The sequence below is a fragment of the Heteronotia binoei genome, chromosome 7 (genome assembly GCF_032191835.1).
Source record: "Heteronotia binoei isolate CCM8104 ecotype False Entrance Well chromosome 7, APGP_CSIRO_Hbin_v1, whole genome shotgun sequence".
Lineage (NCBI taxonomy): Eukaryota > Metazoa > Chordata > Lepidosauria > Squamata > Gekkonidae > Heteronotia > Heteronotia binoei.
Genome location: NC_083229.1, coordinates 99,876,698 through 99,901,586, shown reverse-complemented (window position 1 = coordinate 99,901,586; position 24,889 = coordinate 99,876,698). Strand labels below are relative to the sequence as shown.

Below are 24,889 nucleotides of genomic sequence, written 5' to 3'. Positions count from 1 at the left end.
TGCCATTCACACTTTACCTAAGTCTGTGATGAGTATAGGTTCCTGCAAAGGAATATCTGGTACTGGAACACTGGTCTTTCCTATTCGAACTTTAGCAGGTTTACGTTGATGCCGCATCTTTCTTAGTTCAGTGTGTTTGAAGTGAGAAGCAATGTGTGTCTTTCTGTGACCAGACGTTCGAAACTTTTTATCACAGTGGGGGCAAGCAAATGGTCTAATTCCTAAGAACAGATTAAAATATTTCTTTAGTTAGCCACATCTCAAAAATACAGCCAAAAGAAAAGTGAAGAGAACAATCCTCGCACTCATTTAGAAACATTAGAAAGCATCCAAGTGGGCCCAATGATTTGCAATCTGTAGGTCCAATGTTGTTGGGGTAAAGAAGTTGGATTATTGGTCCAAAATACAGTAAACTGTAAACAGACTGCATCAGTTGTATGTTAGGATGAACACACTTTAGTAATATGGGCCAAAGAAGGCACAATCCCATTGCCCCATCCTACTTTAGTGGCAGCTGGTTATGCTGACATAAACATAAGACCTTGTAATGTACAGAGATTGTGACCTTTTCCCCATCTGGCATAGGGTTAAAAATCAGCAGCATTCAAACTTAGAAACTCAAATATTTGTAATTTTTGAATTACTAATTAAGAACTGCCATTAAATACTGAAGTGAGGAAGTTTTGCTTAAAATTGCTAAATTGATCAAATGCAACAATAACAAATGGCAAAAATGCTATTACTTTAGTAAGTGAGTTGAGATAATACTTCTTTACACTTAAGCAGCTGTCTCAATACAAGGGGGGAGGTCGTGAGCTCCTACCTGTATGCAAACGAATATGTACTTTTAAACTTCCTGAGGTAGAAAAGCATTTCATACAGTACTGGCACTTAAAAGCTTTAATGCCGGTATGTGTTTTTATGTGCGCTGTAAGGGTACTCTTCACAGCAAAGGCCCGGAAACACTGTGGACATTTGAATGGCTTTTCGTGAGTGTGAATGCGAATGTGTCGTACTAGATCACTAGGTTTTTTGAATTCTTTAGAGCAGTATGGACAAATATGCCATCTTATTCCATTCTCCTCACGTATGGAACCTGAAATAGTTACACAAGAAATATTAGAAGTATGCACAAGCTTAAAATATATAGTATAACAGTTTCAAATGGGAAGTCAGAATTTGAGACCAGTTACTTCAGGGGTGTCAAACATGCAGCCCGGGGGCCAAATCAGACCCTCAGAGGGCTCCTATCAGGCCCGAGCAATTGGCCATCATCTGCTTTCTTCTCCCTTTCTTTTACTTCCTTCTGCATCACAGCTTGCTTGGCAAGACTTGCTCAATTGCACAGGAGCTACAGAGGGAAACCTCTAGTTTCTCCATTGGCTGAGGCTCCTCCTTTGGAGAGGAAGGGGGGAGGGAGACCTTGCTTTGTCAGCCTCAGTCATACAGCAGAGCTCTTGAGCCAAGCCTCTCTTCCTTCTATTGGCTGAGGTTCCTCCCCCTCCTGGCCCCTTGGGGAAGGAAGGAAAGAGCCAGAACTTCCTTTGCCCAATTCCTTGGATCCCATGGAAGAGATACAAAAAAATCACCTTTAAGACCAATGAGTGTTAATGTTTTAAGCATGTTTGAAGTTGTTGTTTCTTAAAAAATCTTTAATTGTGTTTGTCTGTGTCCTTTATAAAGTTTATATCTCTGCTACATAATCTTAAATAGGTACACACGTGGCCCGGCCCAGTATGGCTCGGCCCAATGAGGTCTCATTTATGTCAGTCTGGCCTTCATAACAAATGAGTTTGACACTCCTGAGTTACTTCCTTCTAACAATTCAGCAGAACATACTTCCTCCATTAGAGAAATATTTTTTCCATTGACACAAGATTCCACAAATAGCAGAGTCACTGATTTCACCATTTTATTTTGGTAAGTTAAGTATCACTAAGTAGCATGGTAAGTGAAGTACCATGAAGAAACTCAGGTTTAATGTCCAGCCCACATTTAAACACAATTACAATAATAATTTTAAAATTTCATTGTACCTTTGTCATTGTTATAGTCTGTAAACTACTTCAAAGTTCTTTTAGGTAAATTATACAGAAGTATTTTATATACATAAAATTGTAAGGAAAATACAAGAAGTCCATTTTAATTAAAACATTAGCCGCACATTAGTAACAAAGACAGACAAAATAAATGGAAATGGATTACAATGAGATTTCATTTAACTGCAGATGACAGGTCAAACAGGGAGGACAAAGAAGAGCCTTGAAGAGCACCAGTGCCTGAAATATATGCAGTGGACTAATGCAAAAGCTCGAAACACTGTGAGAAAACAACTTGCATGACATTGGTTAGTGCATGGATTAGAAACCTGCTGGAAACCCTATATACCCTATAAGCTATATATACCCTATAAGCTATATAAAAGTAAATTACAGAATTGCAGTATTTGAAAAAGTTGTATACATCCATTACAAAAAAGTAAGCAATTTTAGTATTACCAGGTAAAAATGGTGACTTTTTCTTTAGAACTCTCTTCTCCTTTTTATCTGCTTTATCTGGGTTTTCTTGCTCTTTAACTTGTTCTGTACTGCTAGAGTCAACCTGATGACTGGAGAGATTTGGAACATCAACACTTTCATCCTGACTTGATGGTATCTTATTTTCATTACAGTCAGCATTTGATGACACTGGAATTGAAGATAGCCCACTATTTTCCAAAGCTTGCTAAAATAACAAAAATGAATTAAACTGAGAAGAGAATTCATAATATCCCCAACTGGTTTTCCTGAAAAAATTACACAAATAGTATACCTATTATTAAAATAATTTTAATTATTTTTTATCCATTTCATGCTGACATTAAAGATTTAAGCACCAAACAGTTGTACATTGTGTAGTGACAGTGCCTGGAACTACAACTCAGTGGTTTCTGCTGCAAGTTACACAAAACTGCTCAACCATACAAAGCATGTTTCCAGTTTTGGTCACCCTGGTGGATATAATGCACTGGAACATGAATAGGGAAGTACAACCTTGTTAAGTCTCCTGGACCATTTGGTGGCTTTCAATACCATCCATCATGGCATTCTTCTGGACCACCCTTAAGGATTGGGACTGGGAGGCCCAGTTCTGTGGTGGTTTCGGTATTACCTCTGAGTTAGGTTTTAGAAGGTGATGCTAAGAAACAGCTGCATGGCACCTTAGCTTCTGGCCTACAAAGCTCACCAAGGTTCTATCTTGTCCCCTATGCTCTTCAACCTATACGTAAAGCTGCTCAGAGAGGTCATCAGATGCTTTGAGTTGAAATGCCACCAATATGCAGAGGACAGTCAGCTTTATCTCATGCCATCAGATCCCACATCAGCTGTAGAAACTTTAAACAGGTGCCTGGAGGTAGTTTTGAAGTGGATGGGGGCTAACAAACTGAAACCTAATCCTGACAAAAAGAGGTCCTACTGGTAGGGGGAAGGTCTGACCCAGAAAATGTGTTTTCTTCTGTTCTAGATTGGGCTGCACTCCATAGAAAGGAGCAGGTTCATAGCTTGGGGGTACTCCTGGATCTGGGCCTCCTGTTGGATAAACAGATGGCAGCGGTGGCCAGAGGTGCCTTTCACCAAGTTTGGCTGTTGAGTCAGCTGCAGTCCTTCCTGGGCAGAAATTTTTTTGCCACTGTGAGGCATACCCTGGTGAAGCCTAGATTAGATTACTGAAATCTGCTGTACATAGGGCTACCCTTAAAGACCCTATGGAAACAGTTGGTACAAACTGCTGTAGCCAGTCATGACTGGATTGGGTCATAGGGACCATATCACACCAGTCTTGTTTCATCTACTCTAGCTTCCAGTTTTCGTTAAAGCTCTTTACAACCTTGGACCAACATAATTTAAGGACTAGTTCTTCCCATATGAACTTACCCTTCTCTCTGGTCATCTTTGGAGGCCCTGCTTCAATTGCCTCCACCATCTGAGGCTAAAGGGCTGGCAACCCAAGAAAGAGCTTTCTCAATCAAGGCACCAAAACTTTAGATTTATCTGTATCTCTCGATTGGTGCATTCCGCCAGTGGGTCAAGACTTTTTTATTTTGTTTGACATATCCCCAATAACGGTTATTAACCCTCCTTTCTGGTTCTGTTTGTTTATGTGGTTCTTTTGAATTGTTCAAATGTTTAGTGTAGGGATGTCAAACCTATGGCCTGCAGGACAGAACCCGTCCAGGGTTTTAAACCATCCCAAAGCTCTCTTCTTTCCCCCCACCCCTCCACTCCACTGCCTGTCCTTACCCTTCCCAGCTCAAGCTTGAGCTGCTTCTGAGCACAGAACTGGGCTACCGAACTTCCCAGCTCCGCTTCACTGGCAGAAGCTCCTCTGGTTTCTTTTGAAATACACTGCAACTCAAAAAAGGTGCAAAGAAAATGTGGAATGGATTTTCCATTCCCAGACTAGTCTAACTGGCTGTAGAGACCTTAATAAAAAATCCATTCCGCACTTTCTTTGAATTTTTTTTGTTCTGCAATGTATTTCAATGGATTCCATGCAAGTCAATTGGCATTCTTGAGTCTCATTATCTCCAAAGAGTCTTTAAGCCTCTCCCATCTCAAACTACCCTGCAAAAAACCTGAGACCCAGCAAAGCTTATATTTTTAGTTTCCACTGTGATCCTTGTGCTTTTTCTTGATGTTTTATTTTTTAAAATTGCATTGCAAAATCCCACTATTTTCCCACCTCTCCATTTTAGGCAGGATCCCAGTGGCACAGAGTGGTAAAGCTTCAGTACTGCAATCCAAGCTCTCTGCTCACGACCTGAGTTTGATCCCAGCAGAAGCTGGGTTCAGGTAGCCGGCTCAAGGTTCACTCAGCCTTCCATCCTTCCAAGGTCAGTAAAATGAGTACCCAGCTTGCTGGGGGGAAAGTGTAGTTGACTGGGGAAGGCAATGGCAAACCACCCCGTAAAAAATCTGCTGTGAAAATGTCATGATGTGACATCACCCCAGAGTCAGAAACTTCTGGTGCTTGCACAGGGGACGACCCTTTACCTTTTTACCATTTAAAGTAGCTATCTTTTAAGAGTGGGGGGAAGGTTTGGGTGCTGTCAGACATCAAAGGCTGTTAAATAAACAAATATCACAATAATTTTAAGTAGGTTTGTACTTTAAACCAAAAAAATAATATCTTTAATTGTCTGTGTTATTTATAAAGTTTACATCTCCACCACCTGGCATTACATTTTATGATACACATGGCCCAGCCTGACAAAGTCCCATTTATGTTAGATCTGGCCCTTGTAACAAATGAGTTTGACATCCCTGGTTTATTGTTTTGATGTCTGTCACCTTGGGGACCATGATTCCATGGAGAGGAGGCATAAAAATGTTTTGAATAAATTTAAATATATAATGGCGAAGCAGACAAGGGACCAAAGGAATATGTTAAGGTGAAGGGAACAGCTTCATATAAATCAATACATCATTTTACAGTTTGTTTTTAGCCTAAGAATTGTTTAAGAGCGATTTTAAGATGTTCCATACTTATGCTGCTTGATGCTCTAAATCAGGGGTGTCAAACTCATTTGTTAGGTGGGCCAGATCTGACACAAATGGGATTTTGTGAGGCCGGGCCATTAGTGTCATAAAATAAGTCAGGTAGTGGAGATATAAATTTTATAATGGACACAGACAAAACCAATTAAAGATATTTTTTAAAACTTAAAATACAAACATGCTTAAAACCCTTCCAACAGTTTAAGTTGAAAAGGTGGGGGACTAGTGGAATTTGGCAATGCAATTTTTAAAATAAAACATCAAGAAAAAGCACAAGGTTCTGACTCTGTGGAAACAATGAAATGGCACTGTAAACTTCTCCCCACCAGTCTACTCAGATTACCAAAGCCTTTCCAGTATAATATCCCCTTTGGCTGTGGGTTCCCATATTAGAGTACTCACTAGGTTAGGGCTGCCAACACCAGTCCAGGCGGGGAATCTCCCATTCGGGAGGTTCTCAACCCGCCAGCCCACACTGGGCCGGCGGGGGGAACCTCCCCCTGTGATGACGTCACCTGAAAGTGACGTCATCAAAATGGCAGCGCCGGTGTGGGGCTGCTCTAGGCGTTTCCAGGAAAACTCTATGGTTTTCCTGGGTGCTTTAGCCATTTGGGAGGTTAAAAACTCTCTGGTACTTTTGCACCATAGAGTTGTAACCTCCCAAATGACTAGAGCGTCCAGGAAAACCATAGAGTTTTCCTGGAAATGCCTAGAGCGACCCCGCACTGGTGCTGCCATTTTGATTATGTCACTTCCGGGTGACGCCATTCATCGCGCGTGTAAATGTCCCCCACCGGGGGATGAAGAAGACTTGGCAACCCTAGGTTAGGTCCATTCAGGAGGGATAAGCTGGCTGAAAGCATCAACCTTTGTTTGCAAGGACACAACTCCAGGAAGCATGAGTTTCAGCTAGCTTTAGGCAAGCTGAAAATGTAACCATCTCCACTCCATTTGAAACCACTGCAGAGTACAGACAAAGCTGCAATGAAAATGTGGAATGGATCTTAAAATTCACCCGTTTTCCTTGCAGCAGCCAGCAAAGAAAAACAGGAAGAACCTGGGACTCAGCCTGCAAGCGTCAAAGGGTGCTTCAAAGAGCCTTTGAAGCTCTCAGGCTGAAACTGAACGAGTCTCAGCCTGGAAGCTTCTAAGAGCCTGTGAGCTGTAAGAGCCTGGGAGCTTCAAAGGGTAAGGACAGGAGGGGGGAGAAAAGAGTCCCGCGGGCCTGATCAAAGCCTTGGGTGAGCTGGATTCGGCCCGCAGGCCAGGTGCTTGACACCCCTGCTCTAAATGCTGAGTTTTACTACATTTAATGATGTTTTATGCTTTTATTATGTTTTCTTCTGTAAGCCATCTCAGTTTCCCTGGGCAGACAGCATAGAAATTCACCAAACAACCATACTGCCGTCTCCCTGTTCATAACCAGGAAATGCTGTGAAACGTAGCTACCATGAAAGCCAGGCAGAGGAATTATTAGGCTGGAACATTCACCTTCCTTAGCAGTCTCTTCCATCTCTAGCACAAAGCATTTTCTATACACTAGAAGGAGAGATGGATGGTCCAAAAATAAAGTATGAGTCTCCCTACCTGCAAAATGTCTCTGTTGATTCCCACTGCCATACTGAGTTGCTGACCAGATTGCTGCGACTGATTATTTTCCACTGGCTCTGACAGTTCAAGGAGTTGCTGAATAACATCCGTTACAGACTGTTGACCCTGATGTCCTGAAACAGAAGTTACTGGAGTTTCTGTCTGTGGGAAAACAAAAATATAAACTCAAATTAAATGTGAAGGAATTAAAAAAATACAAAAAACACGGAGTTCACTTTTTAAAAAGCTGAAACAAGTTGTTTAAAGAAATAAGCATTGTCTATATGCTAACAGCTGTGACATAAGAATACGTTTCAAAGCCATCAATAAATGACTATCTGTTCTATCTAACTAGATTCTCACCCTGAAGGTCTAAATACAAAAATTCTTTCCAAGGTGACCTATAAACCAATTTGAATTAATTATACAAAATAAGAACTTCTGAAGTTCATAAAATTATCATTATGAATTCCAAAAATTAAAAACACTAACCACAAAGTTTATTTAGATCTTTCTAAATTGGATAAATAGGCAACAATGTGATAAATGACAGTCAATGTAATAAAGAGTACAGGAATTTGAAGATTTATAAGTCAGTTCTCCGGACAAAGTGTGAAATACTAACAGTCAACATCAGTATATACCACTCACACCTATTCTGGGTGAACTGATTTCTCTTTTAACTGATTTTTACACCAGACCGTCTTTGTTCCATTTTCCCACCCCAAATGTCTACTTGGTAACTAGGATGTTTGCATCTGAGGAAATGAGATCTGACTCTCAAAGCTCATGCTGAGTAATTGTTGTTAATCCTTAAAGTGCTATTGGACATCTATGTAATGTGTGTTTTCCATTTCTAGCTGTTATTTTTTCCTACTTCTTAGATGACAAAAACTAAAACATGTGCTACATTAGGACTCACTATGTTCACAAATTTGTTTGCAAAAAACTATGTATACTTTTTAATTTCATATGTCAAATTGTATAATTTTAGGTGCTAATTATATGCATTTATGTTGTTAGAGCAATAAAGTTCACATTTGATAACAAAGTAAGTATTATTATTTCTTTCCATTTTCCTCCCACATATGTTTTTTCCATGGCTTCAAAGTTTCCAGAAGGTTTCTCTGCCTGTGGGCCCACATTTTTCAGGTATGTTTTAAGACCCAGCTATTTTGAACATCAGTCTTTCTCTGCTTATAAAAAGCTAACAACAACAACCAGGCTCTCATACATTTATATCTAGCATCCTGGCCCCTACTCAGAAATGCTCTTGCACAATAGCTGCTCTCTTACATAAGGATCAGCATTCTATATACCTGGCTCTGAAAGGATTGTATACTTGTTGGGAAAGAGGGATGGAATGCTTGATTTGAAAGCCTTTCTAAACCAATTATCAGCATTATCAGAACTGGCCAACAGCTCATCTCAATTGCCTTCTATGTAATGGAGGTGCTGAACAAGGGCATTCTTTTCCCATGCAGCACTCTAGCATTCTCAGATGCTTATCCTTTTTTAGACAATGGCAAAAGGTTTCCCAATTGGCAAAGCACAGGCTTTCTGAAAGCTTTCTTTGAGCTTAGTACACTTCATCATAATATAAATTTGCAGAAAGTTCTAGATGCACCTATGAACTAGGGCCATCAACCTCTTGGTGGTAGCTGGAGATCTCCTAGTATTACAACTGATCTTCAGGCAACAGAGATCAGTTCACCCAGAGAAAATGGCTGCTTTGGAAGGTGGTCTCTACTGCATAATACTCCACTGAAGTCCCTCCCCTCCCCAAAACCCACCATCCTCAAGCTCCACCCCCAAAATCTCTAAGTATTTTCCAACCCAGAGCTGGTAACCCTACTATGGACTCATGCCATATCAAATGAGCTACAGTTAAGCTAACAACTAACATACTCACATTCTTCCATTTATTATCAACAGGCTGCAACAAATTAACTGTTGTTAATGTCAGAGGCTGAGCCACAGAATCCTATGGAAAATAAGAGTGGATAAGTCAACATATCCCCAAAATTAACATATGGAAGTACAAAAATATGGCAGTTTCTTCACAGAAAGCTTCACAAAGTGGTTTTTAAAGCAGACATGCTATACATGAATCAGCAGCAGATAAGATTTAATTGCTAAAAGGTCAGAAAGTTTAAGCAGAACCAATTATTCCAAGTTGGTTAAATTTGTGATATAATTTATAGGTTAACATAAAGGAAAGCTGAAGACCAAAGGATATGCCACTGCGATCTTCTGCTGACTTGCTTCTGTAAAATAAATGACCATTCATCATTCACTAGGAGTACACTTGTACATCAACCATTCAATTTAGCAAGATCTAACATTTATCATGGAATTTACTCACGTCTGTAGAAAACAAAATAAATATTATACATAGGTTGTTTCTGTCTATCTCTTCATCTCACTCACAGACATACATAAGAGGAAAACTATATTCCAAAGCTCCTTTACCAACAGATTAGGATGCAAACATTACCGTTGTAATATGAGCTGTCTCTGTTGTAGAGCTTGCTGTGTTTTGTGTGCTACTCATATGCATCTTGCTGATATGAGTATGTAAGCTGCCTAGACTTTTGAAGATACAACTACACTCTGTACAGTTATATGTAGGGCCGTTCTTCACCTTGAGGAATAAACAAAAAAAAATTCAGTCAAAACTTTATAGTTATTATTATCTACGTAGTATAGCAAAATTATAACTAAGGGCTCCTCACAAATAGTCTTCGTTTTATACTGCATCTGAAAGAGCAGCCTGTTGCATTAGACAAACTCAATAAGGGTATGAAACAGCTCAGCCATTCCAAGACCATGCTTCATGACACGATCATCATTAAGCACCCACCAAACGGCATTTTCTACTCAAAGAACTTAGAAAAATCCTAAATTATAAATAAAAAGCTCTCAAGAGGAGTTTTTGCTTGGTGGTATTTTACTTCTTTTGGCAGAAGCTCACTAAATTTAGCACACGTACAAATTCAATTTTAATGATGGAAAAAATACAGAAAGCAGTTGCAAAAAGGTACAAGATCAGATGCTGAACCAAGTGGACAGCAGCTCCAGAGTACTGTAGAAGTTTTATATATAAAGAGATTGGTACCATAAATCCAATTGGTACCATAAATCCAAATGGCAAGAGGTTATTCAAGTGAGTGCAGGAAATGACTCTTTACTATATTTTATTATAACATTTATCATACTGAAATCCAGTAACAAGTTCAGTAAAACCTGATTTATTTATTTTTTAGTTAACTGGCTATTTATCAGGGTAGTTGCGGAAGCTAAAAAATCTTTTCCATGCCAGTTGTGATCTCAGTATCATATTCTAAGTGGGTCAATTACCAGATAAATTTCACAAATTTTGGGGGGGGGGGTTGAAAGTTGGATGGCACCTCCTTTCCTTTTGCATTTCCTAATCCATTTCCTTTCTCGTTGCATTCTTTGTGCTGAACCCTATAACATGATTAGTTATCATCTTGTCTTTATCTTTCCCCAATCCTCTTGACCATGGCTTGGGACAAAGGAAGGACATGCCCTGATAGGCTGCCTAGGAATCTGACAGAAGATGTCACTCCCTAGCCATATTTTTAAGAGGGGGCATTTTATTTACTCTAGGATCATATTGCATAATGAATGGTTAAAAAATTGTGGAAACACTGAACATTGACAGTGGCATAAGAACCTGATATAAAGTAGGCTGCCAATAAACTGCAATCAACCGTGCTGTTTACCTCTGAATGAACTCTCTGAATATGTGACTGAAGATTGCCTTTCTGAGAAAAGGCTGCAGGACAAAAGGCACAAGCATGTGGTTTTTCACCAGTGTGTTTAATCATATGGGTTTGTAATGCTCCCTTCTGATTAAATGCCTTTCCACATTCGCTACATTTAAATGGTCTTTCACCTAAAAAAAATTAATATACATATAAAAACCCCAAAGAAATGTGTTCTCACTAGTAACTAGCAACATTAAAGTAAATTTAATATAAAACGTGGTATGTTATAACACAGCGATGTATGTAAAGTAAACGGACATGTTCCACATTTTTGGCAGGCAGGCGATTTTACATACAAACATTCCCTTTCAGTTTTTAAACCAATATAAATAAAGGAGTATCTTTGAATACAAATTCCTCTTTCCTTTTCATCATGCAATACATATAATTTTGTGCGAGTATGAAAACAAAAAAAAAGAAAAAAGGGGGGACCCACAAGGGCATCGGATTCTCCCCTCTTCCACTATTTTCTCTTTCCCTTCCTGACAGCCTCTCCTTTTCCTGCTTCCTTTTCTCCTTCCCACTCACCAGTCAACCTATTTTTATCTGTCTCCACCTTCAGCTTTCACTCCTTACCTCCCTGTAGCAGCTTCTACCTGGGAAAACTATGGCCCAGCCGCTTGGTGCTAGCCAACAGGCTATGGCCAGCTACTTGGTGGGGAACCCACAGGTACTTGGTGGCGAAGAAGGAACTTATTTTCACCCTGTGGTTGTGCCAAGCCTGGCCCTGATGAGTCTGGGCTGCAAAGGCCAAAACAGCCCTGGAAGGGCCCTCCCTCTCTCCTGCTCTTCTCCTGTAGATGTTACACCTCAACTAACCTTTTATTGGGGAATATTAATATTTCTTAGCTCAAAATGAGAAGCGAGGTGAGCAAGGATCTCTATGTTTACGGAGATAGACCACTGAAAATCCTTTGGTTAAATAATGGATTTATTATAGGAAGTGATTTTCAAATAGTTACATCCTAATCAAACAACTTCAAACATACAAGAGGAATACAGTGGGGTTAGCTGAATAAATGTGGATGGGGGAGAGGTGATACAATACCTAGATCTTGCAGAGTAGGCTCACTCAGAGGGAACACGAGGCCTCTGGAGAGAGATTTCTCTTGAGAAGAAAGGGGGACGGGGAGGAATGAAGACAGGAAGGGATGGAGGGAGGGGAGAATGGGAAAATTCCTGGATGGAGGGAAGGGTGGAAAAATCCTAATCCTGACAGGTATGGTTGCCTGTTTTTCTAAGGTTAGTTATGTCACATCAAGAGGTTCAATTGTCCATTCTCTTTTCCTCCATTTGCGTAATTTAAGAGGTTCAATTGTCCAAAAAGATAACAGAGTGTCAGAAACTAATTACCCTACAGAAATTCAGAGTGTAATATTGATATAACCAATGAAAAGGCAGAACATCATATATGCAAACCCCAAAATAGGAATCTTAATTAGTTTGGCCAAATGGGATTTATGGCCCTGTTTCTGTCAAGTGCAGGTTCTTTGAAACTCACCAAAAGTGATAGATTTTTCCCTAAATGTCAGAATGGATAACCATTCATCAAGTGGTCAGGAGATAGTTTGACTTGGATAGCTGTGGCAGTAATTAAAGAAAAAAGTAAATTCTATAGAGCTCAGATTCCTTATCAGAAATGTGAGACCAGTTTAAAGATATACCATACATTCATAACAAGATGGTCCTTGGCCTTTTAACCTTGCGTATCTGCTGTCTTTTCAGGAGGAATAGCATGGTTTATGTTTAGGTTTTGAGAACAGCACCTGGAAAGAGGTTGCCAAAGGGGTGAAGGAATTTTTACAGCTCTGCCCACACTGCCTCTCCCTGGGCCTGGAATTCTTCAATTCCAGGATCAGAGAATGATCATTTCTTTAGCCTTTCAGACCAGCCACAGGTTTGCCCAAGCTGTGAGCCAGTCTTGACATCATGGCAGCCTGCCGAGGGCCTAGATTTGAACCTGATTTGTCCCTCTTATGCGCAAGAAAGACCCGTCCCAGTTCAAATGGGCGTTGCTGTGTCATATTAATATTCTGGGGTTACATTGCAATATTACATTCCAGGGTTATTCAGGTTACAATCCAGTCTCCTCTAAAGCATACTATGAGAAGAAAAACCAGGGACAAGAAGCTCACAGCATTCAAAACCCCATCAGGCTTCAGGAAAGGACACAAGAAACACACTATGTAATTGTGTATATGGCCTTGGAATGGTGATGGGAAGTCCTCCACACACATCAGTAGAATACATAAGCAGAGCCTATGTCAGCATACCCTGAGGTGAGGAAGCTACTACAACTCTCTCTAATGTTCACATGTTTGCTCTTCTCCTATCTGCCTACTTCTGAACTCTCCGATCACCAGCCACACACTCTTCTCAGTGCTGCTAGGAGAACAGCATGAATGTGGTATATGCATACCACATATGCATATATGTGGGAAGCCACTTGTGGGAAGAGCGGGATATAAATCTCGAATAAATAAATAAAAAAATAAAAAATATGGGAACATGATCAATGAAAGTGCTTCAAAGTGAGGAAACTGGAAGGAAAGGACACCTGACTAAGGGCTGGGGGAAAGGAAGGGGGGTAGCAGGCAAGGAAGGGATGCCCAGGCATTCTCTGTCCAGGGTTCCATCAAAACTTGAACTGAACCTACATGTAACCATGTCAAAGCTGGCTTGCGTGCCTACTAGCTGGACCATGTGGGACTTATAGCTAGAGCAAGGATCTGGTTTGAGTGAAGAACCATACCTGACAAGCCTATAAGAACCTAACAAATGAAAGGCATCAAGTACTTAAATAAGATTAACTAAATACATTGGTACAGGAATACTGCAAACATTAAAAATAAGTATTTTGTGAAATGTGTCTTTTCCATTCATGACAGCTGATTTTCTCATTTCCAACAGAGTCAATTTTTATCAAGTACTTTTATCAACTTGATGGCAAAATTTATATGGTTAGATCACTGGAAAATACCCTTTAGATATTTTTTTAAAGAACAGAACTAGCATTGATTTTCTTGTCAACAGCTAGAATGAAGACTGTGACTAAATGGAAGGACAATTCCCCTCCTACTACTGAAACTTGGCAAAGCAAAATACGGGATCATTTTATAATGGCAAAAATATCAGATTCTTTATCTCCTGTGGAGTCTAATACATATATAAAAATTTGTAGAAACGTGGTTTCCAATTGTTCAATATTTGGCTGATATTATTCCAAACAATCTATTATATTTGACTGTTTTCTTTATTCGGTGTCTGCATATAAGCTTTATTATTTTTTGAACTCATTTCTCCTTTCTTATGTGTTTTATATGATTAAGAAGTATAATATATTTTATTACATTACTAGGAATAAGGCCCGTTGTGGAGAAAAATACAAGGGACTCAAGAAAGTGGCTCTGGGTGAGTGCCCTCCCTTGCTGTCTTCCTACCCACCCAAGTGAAGGCATTCACTCCCCCCTCCACCTCAAGGGGAACTTATCTCTTCCATCTGGAAAGCAGTTATGATTCGGAAAGATCTCCAAACCTCACCTGGATACTGACTACAGGAGTTCCTAAGGAGGAAATGGTTGGTTTGGAGGGTGGAGTCTATGGTATTGTACCTGTCTGAGGTCCCACGTCTCCATAAACCCACACTCCACCCCTCAAATCTCCAGGAATTTTCCAACGTGGAATTGGCAACTGCTAAGTCATACTGGCTGTTCCAGGGGGGCTTCTGATGAACAGGAGCAAGCAGCCAGGCCTAATTAAGTTATGCCAGGCCTAATTAAGTTATGCATGCCAAGTGGCATCAAGTCACTCAAAGAGTGCTGCCAGGTCTAGGGTAGCCAACCTCCAGGTGGAGCCTGAAGATCTCCTGGGATCATAACTGAACTCCAAGTAACAGATCTTTCTCTCCATCCTAGAGAAAATAATTGCTTTGGAGGGTGGACTGTATGGCATTCTGTTCACCTGAGGCCTCTCCCTTTTCTGACAGAAGCCGGTTGCCAAGCAACAGCATCTGGTGAGGGGTAAGGCTGAGGAGAGGAGGGAGACAAGGAGTAGCAGGAAAGAGGAAGCAGCCATTGCCTGTGAAGAAATGCTCCCAGCAAGGCCAGGCCTTGCCACCTACTTGAATTATGACAGCAGCAGCTCCCTGGCTAATTCTGCAGCTTTTGGAGGCTGCATGTGCTGGGAAACTGTCTGTGCAGGCTATTGATGGGACAGCAGAGGTCTCTTGCTGGCAACACTTTTTGTGAGACCAGTTGACAGAGAGGACACAGAGAAGAGCTGGAGATGTGGCTGTCTTTGAGGTTGGACTCTTCTGGTCATTTGTTCAACATTTCTGAGCCTGCAGTAGGCAGCAGCAGGGGAGTCAGCCAATGGGAGGTCAGAGATTCTGAGTGAGCTGTGATCGGCCAATTATTTATCGAGTACATGGAATGCACCCATTAGCCAATGAGAGAGCTCCATTTGGCCACCACCATAGTGGAATTATAAATAATAATGCTGATAATATAGCTCAGTTGTAATTTTATGATATAGTGGATACTGTTACGTTTATTAAAATTTGAGCATAAAGTTGTTTTAAAAATACTTGATAGTTTGCCTTCCAAGCACATAAAGAAAACCTTAAGCACAAATTTCAAATTAGAAACATACCAGTCTCAAGAACAATGATTCAATACACAACAAATATCAAGAAGAATGAGCACAGATTAATTATCTTTAGCTGCTTAACATGTATGTGCACATGAAATACTTGAAAGTCAAAAATATTTCTGTTGAAAATAACTCTTTTAAAATTAGGGGTTAGGCTGACCTCTTGTGTCCATTCTCAGCATCTTCATATATAAAACTGAAACTCCTTATTAGGCTGATTTGGCAATGAGTTGTCAAATTACCAGATTCCCCAAAGAATAGTATGAGCAAAAGGAGACAAATGTTGATTACCAGAATCAGACTAGAAATCAGATGGTGATGTAAGACGTCAACATTTTTTTAAAATAGTGCATTTCAGCCTAGAAATTACTTTATCAGTTTGCCTCTCACTCTGTGTCACACAGGTGGCTTGAATGACCCATCTGACTCCTCAAATTAAAGCTATAATTTTTTACAAAGTGCTCCTGCTACTATATCACGTTTTGTTGCAGTGTCACTATCCTACAGCAGGTAACAGTGCCATAAATCCAACAGAAGGGGGGGATTAAACTAAATATAAAAGATTTTAACTGGCAGATTCAAGGTATTCATTTGGAAGCAACTGTTTCTTGTACTAAAAAAACAAATCAGTAAGCAGCAAGATAATGTCTATGGGCCTGTTCTGTTTGTCCAGTGTGCAAGTTATTTATACAGTTAGGGACAAGTATGAACCTTCCAAGTTTCTGGAATTTTTCTCCCTCCACCGCTGCACACAGAAACACAGAAGCAGAAACTGTTTGTCCAGTGTGCAAGTTATTTATGCAGTTAGGGACAAGTATGAACCTTCCAAGTTTCTGGAATTTTTCTCCCTCCACCGCTGCACACAGAAACACAGAAGCAGATCTGTACATAAAACATATATGAGCTGACCTCACTTGCACAACCTTTTGGGCTTACCTTCATAATTATTTATATATACAGTTCAATACAGTTTAGTGGGCCATAGTGGTCTGATTGATGAAACACAAGCTCAAATCCTACTTTACCATAGAGGTGACTTTGGGCCAGTCACTCTCTCAGTCTAACCTATTTTACCAGGTTCTTGAGAGAACCAAAACAAAAAAACAAAAAGGGGAGTGGGAAGCAGAAATGTCATCCTAAATTCCTTCCAGAAAGGGCAGGACAAAAACATATGCATAGCAAGACAAAGTTCTAGGAGCAACAGAAGAGTATGCAAAGCATGCTTCACTGCCCATAGTGGTATTTTATATTTGTATTTTATATATTTCAGATTACAACCAGCTTTTGCTGAAGCATCTAAAACTCAATAACCTGTTTATACACCAGTGTTTTTTTTAAAGAGAGCACACATCAGAACACCGTCTTTCTAAGAAAGAAGAGCACAAATATTTACTTCAAAAGGTTTATACAAAAAAAGCAAAATAAAGGGCTGTGTCAATTTGGAAAAATTAGGGAAGTAGGAAATATTGCTCCATAATCTTATAGCTCTATATACAATTTCAAATATATCCTATATGGATTTATTCACCTTACCTGTGTGTATTCGAACATGCCGTGTTAATTGACTTGGTTTCTGGAACGTCTTCCCACAGTGTGGACATGAATACGTAAACCCACTTCTATCGATATTTCTGTTATACGATCTGGTATTTGATACCCTGTTGATGTATATTAAGCAATTAATTTTAAAAGGGCAGTGATTCCTATCATCTCATTTGAAAGGTGAGTTGATTTCTGTACTCCAACTGAATTTTGGATCTTGCACGTATTGCAATTAGAAATGCAGATCAACTGCACATTACGTAAGATCTTAAAGCACAAGTATGGTGTAATTCATTCATTCATTCTATCTATCCATCATTCATTACCAGTTAATCTGTATCAAATACATAGGGGAAAAAACAGCAGCCAGTTTAGGCCTTTTGGCATCCTTGCGCTCTCAATTCTTTTCCTTTCTCTTTCCACTATGTGCATGTTATGATCTTGGGGGACAATTTAAACTCCCCACAAAATAGAGTGAAAATCTTTGGCTGCAGGAGACAAACTCTGCAGAATAAGCTACACATTGGGAATGAGATATGGATTTCTAAAGAAAATGAAGAATTAAGTCCATGAAGTTCATTCAGGATTTGAAGCAGACCTTCGAGATCTGAGCCCTGGCAAGCAGCAAAAACATGGCTCAAATAACCCTCACAAACATGCCCAATGCTACACCCAATGTGGATTCCCAAGAGCTCAACCTAGGTATAAAGACTATGCTACATGGAGATCAGTTCCTATGTCCTAGTGTGAAATCTAGATTGCCTGATCATATTCAAGGGTGTTAAAAATTATCCCAAAGTAATTATGGGTATGTCAAGCATAATGAGTTGACCACAGCAGGCTGTGAATCCCCAACATACTTTGAGGCACATTCAAACACCCAGATACTCTCACCTTATTTTGTAATGAGTTTTCATATGTTCTTTTAATTGGGATGAAGTTTCAAACTCTTTCTTGCATGTTTTACAGGTATGGGTCTTGCTTCCAGACAATTCCTGGCGATGGTCTTCCATGTGTAGCGTCAACTGGCTCTGTAAAGTAAACTCATCTCCACACTCTGAACAAATAAGGTTCTGTAAAAATAGTAAGTAGTTTTTATTGTTTTTAGAATTGAATAAAGGTTATTTTAAAGCACTCTTTTGCTTTAAACTTAAGAAGTTATCCAAGAATGTTTAAAATGGGAGAAAATGCTAAGCAGGTCTACTCAGAATTAAGTCCCAATGAGTTACTCCCAAATACGTGAACATAGTACTGTGACAATGGTGACTAACCAACTCTGTCCTGAAGTGTTAACCAAATCCTTCTTAACCCTATGGCAAAATCAGGCAGTTTTTGCTTGCTGCTGCATGCTTTCATAATCAGTTTCTACAAAGATAACTTGCCTTCTCAAAATTAGCTTACAAATTTCATTCATTTGTGTATTTGTGGTTAATGCAGGGCTTTTTTTGAGCAGGAACACAGTTCCAGCTGGGTTAGTTTCAGGAAGTGTGGCCTAATTTGCAAATATGTCCCTGCTAGGCTTTTTCTACAAAAAAGTCCTGTGGGAAACAATGGTGATGTCAGGGGTGTGGCCTAATATGCAAATAAGTTTCTGCTGGGATTTTTCTACAAAAAAGCCCTGGGTTAATGTATTGGACTGGATGATGTAACTCCTGATCACTCTCCTTCACATGAAAGGCAACAAGAATGCAGCCTACTTCCCAGTTTATGTAGTGTGCTGATCCCCATACAGGAATAAAAATGTGAATGGAGAATAAACATGAACATTCCAATACACAATCAGAGCTGTCCATTTTCCAAGAATCAACTACATTATGTAAAACAGTATATCCTGCCTTCCTTATTAACATTAGAAAAGAAAAACCAATGATGTTTATTGTCTCTACTACCATAATTTGTTTAGAAACAAGTAACTTTTCAATAAGTTTCAGGAAACAAACCGGGAACTCTGCAACACACAAACCATTACTTCCATGCTATGAATCTTATACAGATTGCAAAAAACAATACAATTACCTCTTCCTTTTCATGTAGCATAATATGAGCTTTAAGGCTAGCCACTCGGGAGAATTTTTTGTTGCATACTGGACAAGTAGGATCTTGTCCATTGTGGGTACACTTGTGCAATGTAAGATTGAATTCAACATTAAACGACATTGGACACTGGTCACATCGATGAGGCTGTTTGAAAAAAGTTAAGGAAATGCTTAAAACAATAATCTAAACAACTAAGAGAGTTTCCACAAACAGTAACAGCCTTGATTGGCTCTTCCCAGTAATGTTCTTATCTTCCTTATAAAAGTATTCCCTACACCATATCCTTTTGGAATCACAATTAAATTTATGCAATTCAGTTTTAAGAAAGGAAAGCAAACATGGAATTTTGGGGGGAATTACAGTGCCCTTCTGTTACCTTGGTTCCAGACTTTTAAAACTCTGCAACACTATTTTGAAATAAAAATTAATATTATTTGTAACATATTGAAGAACTGGATTTTTGTGAAATTCATGATAAAGCTTGAGAGTCCATGCGATTGTTTCTTTAACAATATACTTATTCACTAAGAGGATTGAGAAAGCTACAACTCACAGTGCAAGTACTTATTGCTACCTGGAGAAAAAAAGAACATCCATTAAAGATCAGGATTTATCCTGTATCTTTTTGAATACATGTGAAAGAAGGTACATTAAGAACATTCTGGGTATTTAAGCCTCAAAATTCAACTTAACAAAATTTTATGAGCAAATTAAAGATTTGTAAGCACCTTCCTCCTCAATTAAGTTGTCATAAAAGCCACCCTGATTCATTAAGATACACACCTTGTCATTTTGCTCATGATCCCTCATGTGGCGCTGGAACTGCGTGTCTTTTGAAAAAGTCACAAAACAGATCTCACACTTACGGAAGTTTGATACTTGCTGGGTATAATTATTGTTTTCTGTATTCAGCGTTAGAACACCATCTAGAAAACAAGCATGGCACTTTTTAAAAACAGAACTATGCTGCTTTTTCTGCATGGCATTTTGAATATTAAATCCTAAACTTCAGAAAAGGAACTCCTATAAACTTGATTACACACAGCATAAACACGTTCAAAATTAACAACATTCACAATATTCTAGTATTTTTCTGTATTTGTTTTATAAAACCTAATTTTTTTTATAAATTTTATAAAAATTTAAATTTTATATAACCTAAATTTATCATTTAAATGTAAAATTCTTACAGCAACAAAGCTATCAAACACATATTTTCCCTTGGTTTTACAACATTGAAAATGGTAATCTTTTGAGATACCGCAGACCACATTCTTCAAAGATTCTATTCCTCTATCACTAGATTTAATGGCAAATTGGCCAGTTTCTCTACAGATGATGAAAGCCACATAAGGGAGTCTTGGTTGACTCCCCAAGAAAGCAGAAAAGTGACTTTGCGCATTAACCAAAAGGGGTTTTTTTTAAAAAAGCAATTCAAAAAGACATCCCGAAGACTAAATATTAACCTGGTTGTCTACAATGTTGAGTGCATCTAAAATCTGTTAAAGGAAAAACAGGAAGAATTCAGGATGTTGAAACTATTTAGGATCCTGGAAGGGGAGACCCATGCGAGGTGAGATTTCATCCCCCCCACCCACCCCATTTACTCACAGGCCCAGTCTTTCCCAGTAAGTCTGACAGGATTGTTCTGAAATCTTCCTAACATACAGGAATTCTAAATCCAGTTACTGGATTTAAATCATGACTGCTTTTACATTCTCAAAACGAGGAAGCTCTAGATTGGTAGGAGGGAATGGGCAAAATGACTTCCTGTAGGTCCATGAGTGCCATGTAAGTAATTCTCTTGACGCACTGTGGCTGAACCAAAAAGTAAAGTCTGCAGTTGAGGATGGAGCAATGGTCAGCAGCCTATGAATAGATAGCAACTATCATTTTTGCTGCTTTGTTGTCCTGTCTGGTAGCAAAAGGAGAACTGGGGATTCAGAACTGGGAGAACACAGAAGGATGGAGAAAGCTCATCCTGACAGCTGATTCTGAACTGAGGGATAAAATTGGGATTGGGCTAGTACTAAGGGATTTTTTTTTTTCATTTGAAAGGAATGAAAAACACGGTCACATAGGGAAAAAATTAATTCAGATCTAGGATAGCCAGACACTTGCAAATTCACAAACAAGTATAAAAGTGACAGTCATCCTGTTATTTATCTCTAGTATCTCTTATATAGAAGTACAAACCTGGTGCCAGTGAGAAATTTTTTGGGAAGGGTAAGTATAATTTGGAAAATTCACCAAGTAAACCCCAAACCACCTCTTCCAGAATTTTACAAGCTCTGAAGGCTTTGAGTGGGTCACTTCTACAACTCTGTGGTCTCTCCCAGTTTTATGCTCAGATATTCTCACCATTGTGTCTTCCAAAGCATGCTTCCTCCATATTAGGCTTCAGGCTGCGAGGGAGGGGGACCTTTTTATTGCGGAAAATTTGCAAGGTCATTTGGATACACAAAAACAGACTGATTTTGCTCCTGTGATCAAAAGTAGCCACCCATTTTAATATTTACTACAGTAAAATGGAATACAAATTTATAGTCTCTGAAGACCAGGTTCCATTTAGTCGTATGTTTTGATACACCTATCCATTATCAACATGTCCGATCTTTTTAAGAGCATGTAAATTAACAGTCATTATCACATCTTGGATTACTGCATTTTGTTATTATGAACTGTTTGAAAGTATGTAGCATAACTTTATAAGACTGCCTAACATCAAGAGGTAGAGAACAAACAGCGCACCAGGACAATTTTTTGGAAGAAGGAGCTGTTTGTTGCATGTACATTCCTCTGTCTTCTCAGCTATGGCATTAGTTAAGTCTCATTAACTCAAATTCTGCAAGATGAATGTTGCACTGTATAAGTAATTACAGACTTGGTCATCTGTAATTATATGTATCTCCCTGCTTTATATTAAATTTGTAGTGTTGCGCAAGTCACTTGTCTTTATCTTTTTCACCTCTTTCCAGCACACTGAACAAATCATTTTTCAGACAGTCTAACTGCCACTTTTCTAGCTCTTGAAGTCATCATTATTTTCACCAATAACCTTTTGAGGCTTTAAAAAAGAAAATGAACATTGCTTTTTTTCCAATACCTGTGTTTACTAACCACGGGCACATCTAAGTAGCATATATAAAAGGAAATGCTGACACTGTGATGATCCTTAAAATATCACTCACAGAACAGATTTTTCAGCCTCTGAAATGATGTCTTAGTATTTCCAATATTAAAGTAGAAAAAGAACTTATGTGACTTTTCCCTGTTTGGCATTGTTTGGCACTGATACCCTATACTGATAATGGAAGAAGTTCCAACACAGATGTGTGCTTTAAAAAAGAGTAAGTCTTACCAGCTGTAAGAGAAAACTTGACAAATACCAACAGAAGGAAACAGTTAACTTATTTTAAAGATGTTTTATTACAAGTCTCATCTTAAAGATATAACTTTATTTCTATGACTACCTAATAAAACTCCAAAACTGCAAGCTATCTGCAGCAAAAACTAAAGCCCCGTTTTTCTATCAAAAAAGGAACCTATATCAAAAATGAAACCTACATCCTGGAAATCTAACTTTCCCTCTTATTCTTATCTTACTCTTCCTTTTAAGTATACAGCAACACATTCTCAATTTTTATTCTCGCAAGAACGCTGTGAGATAAGGTAAAGGCTGTCATCAAGAGCTTTACAGGTGAATATAATTAGAATCCATGCCTTCCCAGTCCAGTGCTCTAACTACATTGTCTCTTCTGTTGTCCGTCATTTTGTGTTTAGATGCCAACTGAAGTAAACACTGGCCAGTGTCTTAATAAACCTGTCATTAAGATGTCACAACAGCTTTCTGTTGTGATCTTTCTACTATAAAATACTTCATTTGTTATCATCCACTTGAAAAATTAACAAACTCCACTGAGTTTTGTCCATTTCCTGGGGTCAGAGAACTGGAATGGGGAAATTGACTAAAGTATTATTAAGCATATACCATGAGTGAAGTTTGGGAGAAAGAGACATGAAAACATTAGGGACTGAAATTGTTTACTTGCCCACCTGTCTTCCTCAGACTACTCAAACTTAATTCAAAATTGGGAATCCTCAGATACAGACAGGTTTGAACAAGCACGGAATAGAGGAAAATAAATAAATAAATGTATTTGTTGTGAGGCCCTGGCAGACAGAACACATTGTAAGCTTTTTCCGGGTTTTGTAACAGAAAGCAATTTTACTGCTTCCTTAATCTGGGTCTGTAATTTTCTAAATACTGATTGCTTTGCTCATTCGAATCCATAAGCCTTGCTGGGGTCAGGAAGTCACGTTTCCCGGAGCTGCCTGCTCAGTGAACCGGCCACAGAGCATTCGACGACGGCTTTCCGAATGCAATCCGGTCGCAGGCTTTACAGGCCGCTCAGCCAGCGAAGGTGGGGGGAAGGGCGTTGTCTAAGAGCAGCAGCGGAGCGACCCTAAAGGGGGGGAAGGGAGGGAGAATGGCGGCTCTCTAGCCTCTTCTCTCTCAGCGGCTGCAACAGAACCAGCTCCACTGGATTTGTTTCTAGCGAGCAGCGGGGAAGCAACCGTCCACTTCTACACCGCCGGGATAAAAGTCGCCCAGCCATCGCCTCTCCCCTTCCCGAACCGCAGCCCACTGCGAGGAAGAACGAGCCCCCTGCGCCCATCACGATTTCCCTCAGCCGCTCTGGCAGGGTCTCGTCTCTTCCTCCCTCTATATATAGGTTTATAAGAGCGCGGCGCGATAGCAACATGCGGCTTCTCCGACTCCGCGGAGTTAGCTCGGTATCATTCCGCACAGGCCCGGCCACACACTAAGTCCCTCGCACAATAGGCCCGGCCTTCCTCCTTCGCCTTCCCCCATATCCGGGGACTATATGCGAGGCCCGGCGGATTGTTCCACGGCGCCTTCCTCACCCTGCGTGCGGGATGATGGAAGGTGCAGTGCCAGCAGCCGGGCGTTTCTGTTTTGTTTTCTTTTGGGGACCCCGTCCGTGTTTCTCTTCTCTTTTTTTTTCTTAATTATTACCTGACTCGGTGGCTGCTTTGGTGTTTTCTCTGCCGCCGGGTTTTGGAGGCCGCCCCCGCGGCATGGTTGCCCCCTCCCCTTTTCCTCCCCTCCCCCGCGCGGTGGCGCGCGGGCGCGCGCACTGGAGCGCGCGCGTACCCGGCGACAACAGCGGCGGCGGGAGAGAGAGGCGGTTGGAAGCTCGAATTCTGAGATATTGCTGATGGCGAAAGGGGGGGGGAGGGGAGACGTGTGAGAAGGTGGAACGCGGCCCTACTGAGCCGAGCAAGCGCACAAAGGCGCGCATGTGAGGGAAAGACTGCGAAGGTGTAAGGCGCCGGAAAACAACATAAGCGCGTGAACGCCAGGAAGAGAAGCGGAGGGAGGTCAGCGCACGCGTGTAGCCCACAAGTGTTGCGCGAGATGGGGCGCATGCGCGCTACGTGAATCGAATGAAACGCGGGCGGGAGCGAGAAAGGAAGTCTTGGCTTAGGGATATTTATCAGTTGTCGGGTACTAATACTTGCGAAGGTATTCTCGGGCGGTTAGTGAAAGCTGCTTCTGCGATGCTTTATATATAGCGAAGAGGAAGTCACTCTGTGTACGAAGTCAGCTGTTACTGAAGAGTCATTGGGGTCCCTAAACTGAACTGAAGACCAAAGTTTGAGTCCAGTGGCGCCTTTAAGACCCAATAAAGTTTTATTCAAGGTATGAGCTTT

At 40.1% G+C, this 24,889-nt stretch overlaps 1 protein-coding gene across 4 annotated transcripts in view; it reads right to left on the bottom strand.

The window, feature by feature from the left end:
* Positions 1-24,303, bottom strand: part of ZNF236 (zinc finger protein 236) — a 76,249-nt gene extending 51,946 nt beyond the window's left edge. Inside the window, exons 1-12 of one of the 4 annotated variants that reach the window (XM_060244090.1) lie at positions 24,192-24,303; positions 19,934-20,076; positions 19,130-19,294; positions 18,008-18,186; positions 17,105-17,229; positions 10,877-11,049; positions 9,625-9,771; positions 9,040-9,111; positions 7,125-7,289; positions 2,499-2,724; positions 824-1,096; positions 18-221 (exon numbers count right to left, since the gene is read on the bottom strand). In XM_060244090.1, the coding sequence (XP_060100073.1) occupies positions 18-221; positions 824-1,096; positions 2,499-2,724; positions 7,125-7,289; positions 9,040-9,111; positions 9,625-9,771; positions 10,877-11,049; positions 17,105-17,229; positions 18,008-18,186; positions 19,130-19,294; positions 19,934-20,076; positions 24,192-24,255 (1,936 nt within the window). In that variant the 5' untranslated portion in view covers positions 24,256-24,303. The remainder of the gene's footprint in view (positions 1-17; positions 222-823; positions 1,097-2,498; positions 2,725-7,124; positions 7,290-9,039; positions 9,112-9,624; positions 9,772-10,876; positions 11,050-17,104; positions 17,230-18,007; positions 18,187-19,129; positions 19,295-19,933; positions 20,077-24,191) is intronic. The other 3 variants (XM_060244088.1, XM_060244089.1, XM_060244087.1) reach the window with 3 other exon arrangements.
* Between the last annotated feature and the right edge of the window lie 586 nt (positions 24,304-24,889).